The sequence below is a fragment of the Oryctolagus cuniculus genome, chromosome 12 (assembly GCF_051225735.1).
Source record: "Oryctolagus cuniculus isolate XC-2025 breed Fujian yellow rabbit chromosome 12, ASM5122573v1, whole genome shotgun sequence".
Lineage (NCBI taxonomy): Eukaryota > Metazoa > Chordata > Mammalia > Lagomorpha > Leporidae > Oryctolagus > Oryctolagus cuniculus.
Window position 1 is genome coordinate 75,610,608 of NC_142878.1, and position 14,613 is coordinate 75,625,220.

A 14,613-nucleotide genomic window follows, 5' to 3' on the forward strand; every position below is an offset into this window, starting at 1 on the left:
CTCTTGGATTGCTCCGTCTCTCCCGATCAACACTGGGAGGAGACCACCCCAGGCTTTCGGAAGAGGCGCACCCCTCAGGCAGCCCCCTTGGCTCCCAGGCTTGGAGGCGGACACGGTCGGGCGCGCCCCGCTGGCCCTTTGTTTACGCTGACAGCGCGGTGAGCAGCTGCGCGACTCGGGATGTGTGGCGCCTGGAGGCCAAGCGCAGGGACAGCAGAGCGCCTGGCGCCCTCTCCTCCCACTCTTGGGCCCCCGCAGTCCTGCTGGCTCCCATGTCCCATACGCCCAGTCCTGGCTTCTCTCCCCAACCAGGAGTATTCGCAGAGTGAGGAAGTACTGTTCTATGGCCCAGCATGGCACTCCTGCAGGGGACAGCTGAAATGTCACCTGCCGGGATAAACATTAACAAAAAGCAAATGGACTTGCTCAGGGCCAGTTATCAATCAGCGAGGCCGCAAGGCCACTCAAGGCAAACACGGCCCAGGTTGGGTTGGGCAGGACTTTCTCAGGACTGCCTCCCCTCTCCCCCAAGCCCAGCGTCTGCTGCAGGTCGTGCTGGAGGCAAACACAGGACAGGTAGGGGGTGCAGGCCCCAGTGCTGGAGGCCCAGCTGGGCACCCCTCACCCCCATGCAGTTTGGAGGTGTCCTGTTCTCCAAGTTGGGCAAGGTCAGAGTGGCCCAGTACCCCCCCATCCCCCGCCTGAACCTCCAGCCTGCTGCGCTGCTGCCTCGGGAATCCGACGCGGTGGGTGGGTGAGCGTCGCAGCCTCTTCTGTGCCGGCAGTTACCGCAGAAGCCTTCTGGAATCTTTAATTGGAAACTAATCTCCTTGCGTCTTGATAGGCGCCCACGTCAGAGGCGGGGCACCTACCCACACAGCCCAGCCCAGTCCCCCACCCTACCTGGGACCAGGAGCAGTGTGCTCTGTAATGGGGGCAGCAGCAAGGATTACATGGAGAGAACATACTGATTTTTTTTAAAAAAAGGTAGTTAATTTGGTGAGTTTCCTCCTCTCACCCATCTTCCACCAGCCTGTAATTTCAGGAGGGGAAGGCGTCCCTATGGCAGAGTGTTTGGACTCTGTGGCACGGGGACACAGACAGGGACCTGGAAAAGCCATGCTCCCACCTCTGTGAGCACTGGCCCCTATGGATGTGCACATGGACATTTGCCCCAGCAAAGTTGCAAGGGGCACCTCGGCAAGTGGGAGCTGGGGGCGGGGGCGAGCAGGCACTAAGCTTCTGCTGCCAGGGCCAAGGTGTCCTGTAACTACTCAGGGAATGCACTGATCATTTGGAGGGCTCAGAAAAACGACTTCACTTTTTTTTTTTTAAAGACAATGTTAATGAGAGACTTAGAAGGAAATGGTGGTTTTTGTAGCTGCGGGATTGCTCCAGGTTCCTTGCATAAGGCCCTGATGGACACAGGCATGCTCGTCCCAGCCCTCTGTGCTGAAAATCAAAGAAACACAACTGAAAGAGACGACATCCCAGCCAGGTTTCAGAGTTCCCACTTTTTCGAGGAAAAGACCACGTGCCTGGGCCGAGGGCAGCATGGCTCACCATAAGGCGCCGCTGGGGGCTACGGAAGCGGCCCCTCTGGAGACCTCTTGGGTCCCCAGAGCAGCTACCCAACACCCAGCTCTTAGGCAGACCTTGGGTGCCTCCCCTCCAGCGGGGTCCCTGAAGTTCGGGTCTCCAAGCTTGGAGGTCAGAGGGTGTGAGGCCGGGTTTCCAAGGCTTGAGGGCAGTGTCTGAACAGAACCCGGTAGTCTGTAGATGACAGAAGGCAGTGGGGCAAGGAGAGTCCCTGAAGTTGGGATCAAGTGGCATCATGGGGTGCAGGCTACCCTTCACTAGGTCAACCTCCTTGCCACATTTCTCGGGGACTGCTTGGGTAAAGAAGAAGTCGGAAGGAAAGCAGCTTCTATGCCCCAGCCTCTCCCGAACCTCGGCGGCCTGGGGTTTCTCGGTCAGCGCCTACCCCCATGCCTCTGCAGCCCGGGTGCCGGCAGCATTAGGACTTTTCCCGCGGCAATAGAGTTCGGAGCTGGGCTGGAAGCCCTGGCAAGACACAGGCCCCAGGCCCCAAGGAGCGCTTCGGGTCGCACTGGGCTGTAAGCGCCGGTTCCCGGGCACCAGCCTCCAGCCTGGCTTCTTATTGGCAGGCACGGAGTGGGGGAGGGGGCTCCGGCCTTGCGCTTTGATTTTAGACTGTGAAACGGCTCAGTGCCCCCGGCTCAGGGCGGATTGACTGCCTCTCGTTCTCCAGGGACGAATTAATGGAGAACGATCAGTTAATTAACAAACCCTCATTCCGGCTTTTGCCTTTCTCTTTGCTGAGGCTCAGGCATGGGCGCCCAGTTGAGATGAGGATGGGGTGGTGGTGGGGCGCAGACCCCCGAAGTCACTCAACTTGGCAAGCTCCGCGCGGGTCCCAGGAAACCCAGTCCGCCCTCCGCTGCACTCGGCTCTATCTCCCGTTAGGTCCTCCACCCTCAGTGGGTCACGGAATCCGCCTGAAATCCCCGGCGCTTCTCAGGCTGGCCTCAGCCCTCCCATGGGCCCGTAGGCCGCCTGGGGAACCCAGCGCAGTGTCTGCGCAGCGCCGTGGGTGCCTTCCCGCGGAAGGCTCAGGGTTTGGGCGCGAGCCCTCAGCTTGGCTTTCAGACTTGGAGGTCATTTACACACCCCCACCATCCTGCTCCGGAATCCAGACGAGGGGGGGGGGATCACAAAGAGGAATAAAACGAAATGCAAAGTCCTAAGCGAGTGGGCAGCGAAGGCGGTCCCTGCGTTGGCTGGCAACTCTCTTATCGCTGTGCCGCCTGTGCCGGACTTCGGCACTGCCTGCCTGGTTCCTTATCCTCCGCAAAACCCGTTCCACTCGCGGAGTGCATGGTAACAGGCAGCGTCCGTGACACCTCCCCCCTCCCCTGCTGCCCCCGCGGCTTCGGAACGTTTGCCCAAACTTTCAGAGCGTGGCTCCCCGGAGCACGCCGGCGCCCATGAAAAGACCTCAGAGATGGTCAACGCAGCGAGTTCAGCCAGACCCAGACGGGTAGCCCCGGCACACTGCTGCCCAGGGCCGGACGTGTGCCAAGGAGTAGCGGCCCCGTAGCAGCCGCACGCAGTTCCACGCACGCGTCGCTTCCCTCTTCCCGAACCCCGAGCGCTCAACCGAAAAGCGGCGCACAGACCGCGCGTGTCGCCGGGTGCGCGGACTTCTCTGAGCCCTGGGCTGTGCGCCCTTCCGGGCACAAATGCGTTCTTGCAATCACCGAGGCCGAGCGGCTGGGCTCCCAGAGCCTTCCAAAGCCCAAGGCGCAGAGAACTGGAGGAGGCAGGCGGTCGTCTCCCGCAGCCGCACGCGGGCCCCTTCGAGCCCGTGAACCTCCAACTGGAGGAAAGGAGGAGGCAAGATGAAATGCGCCTGGCCCTCTCTCCTTCCCTCCCTCCCTTGGTCCCTTGGGCTGCCTGGTCCCCGGCATCCCCGCGTGCGCCCAGCTTCAGGGCTGGCTCACCTGCTAAGCGGAGCGCGGACATGCGCTGGAACTCCGGCTCCTGCAGCCACTTCCACATCCTCCGGAAGGTCTCCCGGCCGGACTTGAGTTTGCTCCAGGGTTTGGGGTTGCGCAGCAGGTCCGAGAGGGTCCCCTGGGAGCGGCAGAGCACCCTCTGCGCGAAGATGGCCTGCGGGATGCTGTAGCGCTTGAGCTCGGTGGTGATGCGCTGCGCCACCTCTTTGGTATTGATCTCTTCCATCTGCCCTGAATTACTTCCATTGCTGACCTGCGCGCCGGTCACCGAAGGGTTGGGCTCCCGGGCCGTGCCCAGGAGCTGTCCGTGGCCCTGGGCGTTCAGGTGGGCGTGGGGGTGGTGCGGAGGAAGGCCGTTGATGGGCACCATGCCGGCCGAGGTGGGCGTGAGGTGCTGCTCCCCGTGGCGGCCAAGCATGGCCGGGTGGTGGGCTTCAAAACCGTTGGGGGTGAGCATCTTGTCGGCGGGCATGGCGGCGCCAGGGTGGGCGTAGTGGGGGAGCCCTTGCTGGGAGTTGTGGATGCCGCCCAGACCGGAGCCGGAGAGGGGCGAGAGGCTCTGGCCCATGCTGGCCACGTCCTTGTGGTAGGGGGTATAGAGATTATTCATGGAGGCCAGCCCGCGCTCGTCCCGCATGAGCGTGAAGCTACCGCTCACGTTGCCCGCCAGGCGCTGGTGGTGGTGCGGGTGGTGGTGGTGGTGGTGGTGGTGGTGATGGTGGGGGAACTTGTCCGAGACGGTGGAGATGGGCGGCAGCGGTTGCAGAGGGGTTAAGGTGGTGTAGGTGGTGGGCATGCTCATACCTGGGGGAGTCTCGCAGGCCATGGTCATGGTGGGGTGCAGGGGGCCGGCCAGGCTGTGCTCGGGGGCCCGGTGGTGGTGGTGATAGTCGCCGCCGCCGCCGCCGCCGTCCAGCAGGGACGCCATGCCCATGGAGCGCGGGTGCGCGGGGGGCAGGTGGCTGCCGCGGTGTGCCACGGAGCTGCGCGCGTGGGGGCTGCCGCCCAGCAGGTCGGCCGGGGCGGGCACCGGCTCATGGCTCACCGCGTGCAGCTCGCCGATCGCCTCCATGGTCAGCTGCGCGTTCATCGTGATCCGGGCGAACGGGCGGCGGACACCACATCGATGTGGTCGGGCAGAGGCGGCGAGGGGCGCACGGAGTCCGGTCTTCACATCGGCTGCCGGCGAATGTTGCTTCCTGCCTTCCTCTCGTTGTGGGCTCTGTGTCTCTGTGCGTGTGTGCGTGCGTGTGTGTGTGTGTGTCTCGCCTTCCTTCTTGCCCCCACCTTCCCCTCTGCGTCCTCGGCTTTTTTTTAATATTAATTTCCAAAAAAACGATCCGCGCCGTTGGGAGAGCGCGGTGCCCCCTAACCCTCCCGCCCTCAGCCCCCTCTCGCCCCTCTCAGAATTGTGAGGCCCCTGGCTCCCCGGACGCGGCCCGCGCGCCCGCCGCGGCTGCTGCCTGCCCTCGCCGCTCGCCAGCTCGAGCCATGGCTCGGTTACTGCTGCAGACTCTCTCTGGCCGCGGTTCGCTCGCTGCCCGCCGCCGCCGCCGCTGCCGCCGCCGTGGCCGCCGCCGCCGCCGCCACCGCGGCCCGCCCTCACGCCCGCCGGGCGCAGGGCGCATGCGCGCGGCTCGGCCCCACCCCCTCGGTCCCCGCGCGCCCGGGCCCGTGACGTCCCCGTGCAAATGAAGGAGGGGGCCGTGCGCCTCCCCGGCAGCACCGGATGGCCTGGGAGCCGCGGGCACGTGCGAAAGACAGGCGCGGAGGCGACCTGGTGCTGCCGCCACAGTGTCGGGAGACTCGTGGCCCGCTCGTCCCCCTTGGCGCGGGTGGGCTGGCGCCAGTGCCCGGTTCCCACCGCGGTGGGCGCGCCCTGCCTGGAAAGCCGTCGCCCCCTCTCTCTCCGCGGTGCAGGTGACCCGCAGACCGGGGGACTGCGTCCTCAGCCCATCCGCCTGGCCAGCGAGGCTTCATTTCCCGGCGCGCTGCCGAGGGTCCGCACTCCCCCACCCTTCAATGGTCCAGATATCTTAAAGGCCCCGAGGCAGCTCGGTGGCCGCTGACCCTGCACCCTCCGTCCTCCTGGCCACCCTTCCTCATCCGCGCCCTAGACAGAGGAGCGCTCAGAGCCGAGGTCCCGATCTGGGCCATACCTCGCTGTCCCCGGCCGCCTGGGTCCGTCTCTCGCTCCGCTTCTAATTAAGGCTGTGCGCCCGCTTTGCCGCTGACTCGGCGCGTGGCGGGTGTGGGGAGGGGAGCGAGCGCCCCGGTGGGTTTCTACGTTAACTTCCGGGTGCCCACGGCCCTCCTGGAGCAGCATCCAGAGACCGCTGCCCGGCCAGTCCTGCGGCAGGCAGGGTGGACGTAGGCATGCGGGTCTCCGTTCTGCCCACGAGGAAACCTTCTTCCCGGCGTCCCCCAGAGAAGCCTCCAGCTTTGAAAATCAATTCAGCTTTGAGCGTAATTACGCCCTTCCCACAGTCACGCTCCAGTCCGGGATCGAACCTGGTCTTAGGCCTGGTGGGGACGCGTGGGGAGGCTCCCAGAGTGGCACTTACACCCGGCTGCCACATGCCGTGCGGCTTCCTTTCATTGATGAAAGAAAGGGGAAAAATCCGTAACAAAAGGCAGAGCGTGTCTGCTTAGGTGCTTTCATCCGTCAGAGAAAGGACAGATGTGCCCATTGTCCAGTCCTTGGCAGTTACAGCCGGGTCAGTGCTGAGCCTCAGCCCCCGGCGACCAGTGGTCACAATGGGGACAGCCTCCTGGACCCAGAGGTGGAACATGATGTGTGTGGCCTGCATTGGGCCCATCACAGTCTGTAGATTTGTTTGTTGGGGCCCTGGGCTGGAGCCCACCAGCCGTGTCTCCACTGCAAATGCTCCCAGCACTCCCAGCAGAGGCCAGGTCTGGCATCGCTGGTTGTGGTGGCCCTTGGATCCTCAGGACAAAGGCTTGAGCTCAACAACCCCTGGGGAGAGGTCCCCATCAGCTAAGGCAGGAGCAGGCCCGTATCTGAGAGCAATGTCATGAACCAGGGAGGTCAAGGTGAGTGGGTATTGTCACTAGGACATCCTTGAAAGTGGCTGTGGCCCAGGAACTGGGTACTACAGCTAGTTTCAGCCCCAGACACACTCCTCCCCAACCCCAATGTGTGTGGAGGCCCTGCAAAGGGAAGTCTCAGTGGGCTTCATATTTACTTGCACAGTGAAGGGCTAAGAATTTAGGGCCCCTGGAGAGGAAAAGGCCTTTGGGAAAATGACACTAGCATAAAGGAACTCAGAAAACAAAGTTACTCTGTTTAAACTCCTATCTGTATACAAAAGCATAAAACAGATTATTCTTGTTTATTGTTTTTGTCCTCTTCTACAAGGTATACATTTGGCTGGGCTCTCCTTTGAGACCCAATGATGAGTTAAGTAGCATCAGCCTTTGAGCTCAGCTCTGTGTCCCTGTGCATACCCCGCACCCCCCATATTTTTAATCCTGCTGAAATGATTGATTTGCCCTATGACAACTGTCTTCCCAAAAGGCAGTTTGTTAAAAGAAAGCAAGAAGTAAATACCACCAAGTGCACAAATTGTTCATGGTTTTCTCTTCGTATCACTAATTAGGGACTTGATCTGGGAAGCCTCCTTGTTTGGCAGCTCCCAGCTGAACCTCTGGAAGCCACCTGAAGGGGGCTGGGATCAGGTGAGCTCAACCCCTCCCCCCCAGGGATTTTAAGAAAGGGGGGGGGAGCAAGGGAAAGATTTGCACAAATTTAGTAAGGGCTGGGCTGGTTCAGTTTAATGTTTCATTTGACTTTTTTTTTTCTAAAACATTTTTAAAAATGCAAGTGCAGGATTATTTTAGTTTGCAAATCTCCCTCATTTTTCTTGGCTATGCATACCTTTTATTTAATCTTTGTTTTCCCATAGTTAACTGAGTTGCAGTGATTTCTCAATCAGAAATGGCATATTCTTGACCTCTCAGCCAATTTCCCTCTTCCTCAGGATGTGGGATGTGTAGGAAGGACGCTCTTCTCAGGTCTAGTTCAGGTGAGTGTGCACTGGTTAGGAGAGGGCTGGGATCATCCCCCCACCCCCACCCCGCGGTTGCTCTGGGAGCAGAGGGAATGGTCTGGGAAGGGGTGCTGGGTGGGATTACTTTTTGTCCCTCTCCTTTTCCCAATCCTGTGCCCAGCACAACGCCTCAGCACCCAGGTGATTCACTCTGGGTGCGTGAAGGAATGAAAGCGCAAGGGACGATTGCTTGAAATTTGGTAGGTCAAGGTGTATTATTACTTATTAGCTGCTTAGATTTGGAGTAGCTGCACAGTGTTTAAAGAAAAAAATAATATCAACCAACAATTACATACAAGTTAATAACAATTAACAATGAAACAATTACATACAAGTATATATATATTTTAAGTGGAAGACTATCAACTGGATGCTCATTGCTGGCAGTATTTTCAGGAAAGGAAGATATCAATGTTTATTTTGTAAATAACAGGAAAAGAGCCTTAGGGGGTGGGGAGGACAGGTGCAATCCTTTTGCTGGGTAGGCTGGAGCTTGCCATGCAACCACACCAGGCTCAGAAAAGAAAAAATGATGAATAAGACTGTTCCTCCCAGTGCTGGCCACAGAAGGTTCTGGAGAGCCTTCCATCAGTCTCAGAGTCAGAGACGTAACATATGGCCCAGTCTCAGTTTTCAGGACCATTCTGAAGAAATGTTTCTAGCCTCTCTGAGCCATCAAATGCCCCCCTCTCATTTCTTGGCCTCACAAACAGCAATCCCAGGTTCTAGGGTACATTCCCTCACCTAAGGCACCAGGGAGAGGCTGACCCCTTCACAGCCTGCCAGCATTTCTCATGCCTTGTAGCCAGGCTAGACTTACACTCAGGGTGAGGAACCACTTCTTAGGGATCTGGCCACAGTGGAGCACTTGGGAATTAGTGGTAGAGGATTTGGTCCTGGATGCCTCCTGCCAAGCTCTCCTGTCTCCTTGTGCAGTCTCCCACCGCAGGAGAAATTTTGAGAATATTGTTGACTTAGAAGAGAACCTCAGGAAATCTAGAAGAAGGTGGCCTGGTGTTTCACTATTGAAAACCATTTTTAAAATTAGTCAAAGATTTATCCTTGGAAGTGATAACCAATTATTCCAGCCCCCCTGTTCAGTCTTTAACCTCCTATGTAGTGTGTAGTTTTTCTTCATCTGTTAACTTTTTTTCCTTCTTAAATCCTGTTTCTTGGCTCATGAAAAATATATTTTTCTAACTCAGCAATTTTGCACTTCCTTTTTTTCCCCACTTCTCAAAGAGGACCTGCGGGAGAGCTGGTGGCTCCTGAGCATTCCGCTGCGATACGGGTCCAGGAGCTGCGAGGGCGATCTCGAAGCCTTCGGAGGACGTCCGGCCACTCTGCGAGTGCCTCTGGTTACCATCCTGGGCATAGCTAGCTGTCCTGCACCCTCGCTCCAATTAGGAGGGCTTGTTCCGGGGTCAGACTCGTTCTGGCGGGAGTTCGCTTGGCGGAGGGCCTTTGGACGGTTCAAGCCAAGAGCACTGTGGGGAGAAGTCCGCTGTGGCGCTGAGGCAGGGGTTCGAGGTTCCCAAATGACTCTCTGGCCACCGACTGCCCACCTCTGGGGGAGCTGACCATCATTCGCCATCCTTTCAGTAGCTTTTCTCTTTTTTGGGCCCAACTTTATATCGTTGAAGTGTGTAACTAAGGAGGTTGGCTCAGGCCGCCTAGAGCGAGGAATTTTCCAGATTTGGAGCGGCTCATCTTCGGGCGCCTGCCCATCTGCGGGTCTGCCCTGGACGAGCGGCGCGCGAGAAGAGAGAGTGACAAGGCTGAAGCTGGAGGGACAGCAGGGCGGGAAAAGGAGGGGGCCTGGTTCAAAGCGACCCAAGTGAGGCCAGGCGAAGGGCGAGACGGTCTCCAGGTGCACGACGGCCCTCCGCTGCGCGCCCGCCCTGGAGGGATGAGGAAGGGCTCAAGTCGCGGCTCGCTGGTCCCTGCGCAGCCGGGAGCCCCGGGTCCGCGGGCGTGAACCTGCCACGGCACCCTCCGCCGCTGGCGGGCTCGGCGGCCCTGGGCGCACCGCCCACTTGGCGGTGTTCTCCAGACCGCGCCGGGGAACGCCGGGCCCGGCCCGAGAGCAGCAGCGACACTTGGGAAGGAAAACTCTTTAAACAAATCATTTTGGTGGCTAATCAATTAGTGTTTGCGCAGTCAAGTACCATAGATTTAACAGAATAATCGTTACCGCCCTTGTCTTTATTTGACCCGCAGACACCTAGAAGATTTAAAAATAAAACGCCAGGGTTCTGCGCTCCCCATCCCTCGCCCGCGCCTCACTGCCCGGCCTGCTCGGCTAGCATCAGGCCTTTTCTTTCTCCAGGGCAAGCCTCCTCGTGGTCCCTCCACCCACCGCGCACTTGGCACGCGCTGCCGCCTTCTCCTGCCCTTCTGGCCCTGTCGTGTCCTTCCAGGTCTTGACCTCCTCACCTCCCCTCACCCCTATCCTTAGCTGGCATGAGAACCAGCCTGCGGGATCCGGACCCTGGGGACTCCGGGTCAGCCGCCTGCCTTTTGGCCCTAGCGCCATCCAGGCGTAGGATTATGGAGTCGCCAAGCGCCCAGTGGCCTTTTTCCTGAACTCTCACCCCGCCGCCCCTTCCTGAACCCAATCAAAACCCAAGCGCCTGCCCTTTCGTTTCTGTGGAGCCCAGCAAAGACCTTCATCTTTTCGGCGAGTTCTGCTGCGTGCGTCTCCGGGTCCAGAAATGGGGTGACCCGGGTCGGGAAAGAGGGGGTAAAGAGGAAAAGCCAAGAGACTGGCTTTGGTTCCTACCCCCCCGCCCCCGGGGGCCAGGCAGGGCAGCAGGGCTTGCCGGCTTTGGGGAAGGTAACAGGGAACGTTCTGGCGGACTGCTGTGGTGGTGGTGGGGACTTCAGCCTCCCACTCTGGGGGGACCAGCTCCCAGGGTTCCAGGCTTGAAGAGGGAAGTGGGGACAGGGGGTATCCAGATGCTCCTTAACAGCTGCTCTAGTCTTCCTCCCCTTCCTGTGTCCTTTTCTGGACAAACAGGTGTGTGTCCCTGTGTGTGTCTTTGTCTGGGTGAGGGAAGGCAGGGAGTTGTATGCCACGCCCGGCCCTCTGCTGCAAGGAGCCTCCAACCCAAATCTGAGATCCCAGAAGGTTGAAAGGGTGGTCACCCAGGACTACAGACCTGGAGGCAGGGCTGATGGGCAGGTTGGGTGGGGAGCCTTGGGGACCCCAGAGGTCGAGAACACCTCTGTCCCCTTGGTTCTTCTAATTGGTTGGCTCCACAGACAGGCAGGTGCTGAACCTAGGTATTGTGCTGCTTAAAAATGAGGTGATAATTCCAAAAAAGGGGAGAGCCAGAGTGAGCTGGAGGCAAAGCCTTTTCCTTCTCCCCACACTGCCCGGACCCCAGGCTACAAGGCGGGGAGCCCTGGGAACTACCTCCAAGTCCCAGGTCTCTGCCACCCATCTAAGAAACTTTGCTCTCAACGATAGATGATTATAATGTACTTGACTAATGCTTGCATTTTCCTGTTTAACATACATTAATCCAAGTAACAAAAAAAAAAATCAATATTGCTAACAACATTGCAAACAAATCCTAGTGTCTCTCACACAAAAACCTCCTCCGATTTTCAGTCACTCCTATCTCCTTGAATGTTATTCTCCTCTAGCCCACTGTAATCCTAGCTAGTCAGGAATCTGATCTTGGCTTTAAATAGCCCTTCTCCAAAAATCCCTAATTTTTTAAGCCATGGGGAGAACCCAGGACCCTCCAAATCCTAGATCCCTGTCTCCTGGGGCTATTTAAGGACCCCCGAGTAACCTTAAATGCATCCTTGCAGCACCAGTGGATGCCCCAAGTCACTGGCCAATGACTATAGTTTTTGGTGTTTTCTGTCTATAACAAAACCTCAATCAAGGCAGCTGCCAGCAGCTGTCTAGGGCTGGGGACCTACAGGGACCCCCACACTCGCTCTCCCACCATCCTGCCCCCCTACTCAAGCCATCAGAAACAAAACTCAGCTGGCAGTTCATGTCAGAAGTTGATGATTCTTATTATGATTAGTTTTTTTTTAAAAATGGTATTTTCCACCTGGAAGGAATAAACCAGAGGGGCTGGCTAATGAAGGAACTTAGGTTTGCAAAACACTGTAAATAATTTAGTATTGTATTTCAAGGAAAAAAAATAGCTTTCTTAAATCATCCCCGCAATATAAATTGCAGACTTACAGTATGGTCCTGGTAAGTCTAAATTTTTAAAGGAGCAATATTCAAAGAGACATAGATGTCTGTATTAATTATTTATTCGCCGGTGCCTTCCTTCGTTTCTAACTTATTATTAATTAGGCGCCTCTAGTCTTTCGCAGAGCATTCCACTGAGCCGGTTGCAGCTTTAAATATGAATTAAAAGCAAATCCAAGCTACTGTAATGCGAAAATTATTCCGTGTCTTGCATGGCAGAGATGAATAGCTGCGTGGATCAATACCGTGAAACTCGGCTCCCAACGACAGGGTTATTGATAGCTTATATTAATGATGTTAATGATGGAAAAAGGAAAACAACGGCCCACCGACTTAGAAACTTTTTAGCCACTGAAACCCCGCAATAAAAACGGGAAGGGGGCAGGAATTGGACTTAAGTGTAATAAGAAAATTATTTATGAAACCGGATAAATGACTTCAGAGCCTTGATGCATTTGAACCCAACGCTCTCGGCTCCTGGCGGCCCCGGCTCCAGCTGGGGAGACCGCGAAAACCCCAAGCCTCGGAGAGCTAGGGGACTGGGGGCCTCCACCCGCCGCAGCCGCCTCCGGTTTGCCGCCCCCTCTCTCCCAGTCCCCGGCGGGGGAGCCCTCTGGGACGCCGGTCGGAGAAGCTTTTGGACTTGGGTGGAATGGAGCGGGCTTGGGGTTGGTCCTTGCTGTCCTGGCGGGGGCCGGGAGTCAGGTCAGTGGGGCCCAGCGGTCTGGGACTTTGCCCGATTTCATCACTGGTTCCTTTTGGCACCCGCAGGTGGTCAGGAGTCAACAGCTTTGGCTCTGTGCGGGGCGCAGGTGCGGATCTGCACTGTTGCCTGCCGCCCGTGGATCCCCGAAATGCACCTTGTTGGCTGGTGCCTGAGCAGGAGAGGGGACGCTTTACTGGAAGCGAGGGTGTTCCAAACAGGGGCGGGAAACTGTGGAGGCACGTTCTCTCCTCCCCGGCGCCTCCCCAAATCCAATGCCCGGCCAGGCGGCTTAACAGGGCCCAGGCAGCGCGGGATCCTCTGGGCTCCGGGTTCTGGAGCGTGGGGTCTGGGCCGCGCCGCCTGCCCTATCAGCCGCAAATATCCACCCTTTCTCCTTAGCAGAGGGCCACCGAGAGCCGGGAGGGCCCAGAGCGGGGAAGGGAAAGGTTAAAGCCTGATCCTGGCGGACAGCAGGAAAGGTCAGAGCCTCAGGGTCAATAGCAAGCCCAGGTCCCATCCCCCGCTCTGCTGGGCGTAGAGCCACCGGGCCCCTTCCCCCAGCCAGGGTCTACGGCGCCAGGAGGCGGAGGCCCTGGCAGCCCGGGGTGGGGGCAGTGCCGCGGATGCTAGGGAGGTGCGTGGCGGTTCCCGCCTGGCAGCGCGCCCCGGGTTTAGGTTTTTGGAGCTGTGGAGGAGGCCGGGGGCATTTATTCAGTGCGTAGAGGGAGAAGAGAAGATGGGCAGCGGCAGAAGAAGGCGGGTGGTGCACAAGGGCAACCAGTTTCCCTCGGAGGAACCGGGTAATTTTGTGTATTTTCCTTATTAAGTCTGTTAAAAATCTGCTCTCCCGCCATCATCCTTCTCACCGTTTTCTTTCTTCCATTTCAGCCCCTTCATCTCCAAGCCCCTTCCCTCCCCTCCTTCTCTTTCTCCGTGTCCCTTCCTCCCTCCCTCCTTTTCCTCATTCCTTTTCTCCGCCTCTTATTTTTCTCTTCTGCTTTCTTCCTTCCTTCCCCACCCCTCTTCCCTAGATGGAGGCCCGGGGGAGTCTGTGAACCTACAGCTTTTTATATGAAAGACGCCAAGTGTATCTGGCACCGACGGAAATGAGCCCTGTTTCTGAAAAAGCGGAGGGGCAGGTGTGCGGCAGGATGCAAAGGGATCGCCTGCGCTTGGGAGAGGCCTTGGCGCTGTAACTGGCCATAACTGACGCCTCCCAGGTGGGTCTCGCCTACCATTCCCTTCCTGGTCGGCGCAGGCCCCGAGTCTGGAACTTAGTGTTTATGGTGGGCCCGTTCCCCTTGCTAACGCCCCCAGTGCCATCCGGGCCCCTGGCATCAGCACATTTTTTGATTCGTTTTGATTTGATTTTATTTTGCTAAATAAATAAATTTCTAAGGCAGTAATCCCTAAAAGCACCAGCAAAACCTTTCATCTTTCCTAGAACACCAAGGGTGGCCCAGTGGAGACCATTATCAAGATAATTAGACAAAACCCGAACTTCCTGCCACCCAGGAAGAATCCCTTCTCTGCTGTCAGACTTCAAAGTCCACCATCAACTGCGTGTTCCAGATAAGCCCTGGCTCGCGGAGACCCAGCCTCATCGCCACGCAATCTGCCCTGCCTCGGAAACACAACAGACACTGCAGAAAATCACTTGATTCTGGAACAAAAATCAATATAGGAATTAGATTTATTGTCTGCTTATGTGATTAAAAATGACAAAGTGTTGGATTTTATTTTCATAAAAAAGACAGAAGGCTGAACAAAATAATTTACGATCTCGATCTCGAATCCCGCTCCTTTCATTTGCCTGGAAACACCCGGAGGAAGCGCCGAGAGGGTGGCTGGGAAGTGCGATGGCAGAGCCAGGGTGCCTCCTACACGGAGGTGAGCTCGCCGTCGGACTTGGGCGCTGCTTTGTACGTGATGAGAAGACATTTCCGCGTCTCTTTCGGTGACAGCGCCGGGCCAGCGAGGCAGTTCTCAGTTCTGCCTCGCTGCAGTAGAAGGCTGGGTGCCCTGTGCCGTGCCTTTAACTTTTCAGGTTTCAGCCTCGTTCCCCCAAATAACTTT

At 57.5% G+C, this 14,613-nt stretch overlaps 1 protein-coding gene and 2 long non-coding RNA genes across 6 annotated transcripts in view; 1 reads left to right on the top strand and 2 right to left on the bottom strand.

Annotated features, from left to right (window-relative positions):
* ONECUT1 (one cut homeobox 1) overlaps positions 1 to 5,111 on the bottom strand; it is a 45,518-nt gene extending 40,407 nt beyond the window's left edge. The window contains exon 1 of the mRNA XM_002717743.6: positions 3,525 to 5,111. Within this exon, the coding sequence (XP_002717789.2) occupies positions 3,525 to 4,629 (1,105 nt within the window). The 5' untranslated portion in view covers positions 4,630 to 5,111. The remainder of the gene's footprint in view (positions 1 to 3,524) is intronic.
* A 3,689-nt stretch (positions 5,112 to 8,800) lies between these two features.
* LOC149123105 (uncharacterized) lies at positions 8,801 to 10,431 on the bottom strand. Its single transcript, XR_016217577.1, has 2 exons — positions 10,277 to 10,431; positions 8,801 to 9,510 (listed from the first exon to the last, which is right to left on the bottom strand). It is a non-coding gene; the product is annotated as an uncharacterized LOC149123105 (long non-coding RNA).
* On the top strand, positions 10,427 to 14,266 carry LOC103351105 (uncharacterized). Of its 4 annotated transcripts, none has more exons than XR_016217576.1 (3): positions 10,427 to 10,445; positions 13,569 to 13,757; positions 13,982 to 14,266. It is a non-coding gene; the product is annotated as an uncharacterized LOC103351105 (long non-coding RNA). The 4 variants fall into 4 exon arrangements; XR_016217575.1 differs by lacking the exon at positions 10,427 to 10,445 and adding an exon at positions 12,222 to 13,016; XR_007910421.3 differs by lacking the exon at positions 10,427 to 10,445 and adding an exon at positions 13,078 to 13,337 and having other exon boundaries at positions 13,426 to 13,757.
* Positions 14,267 to 14,613: the final 347 nt, after the last annotated feature.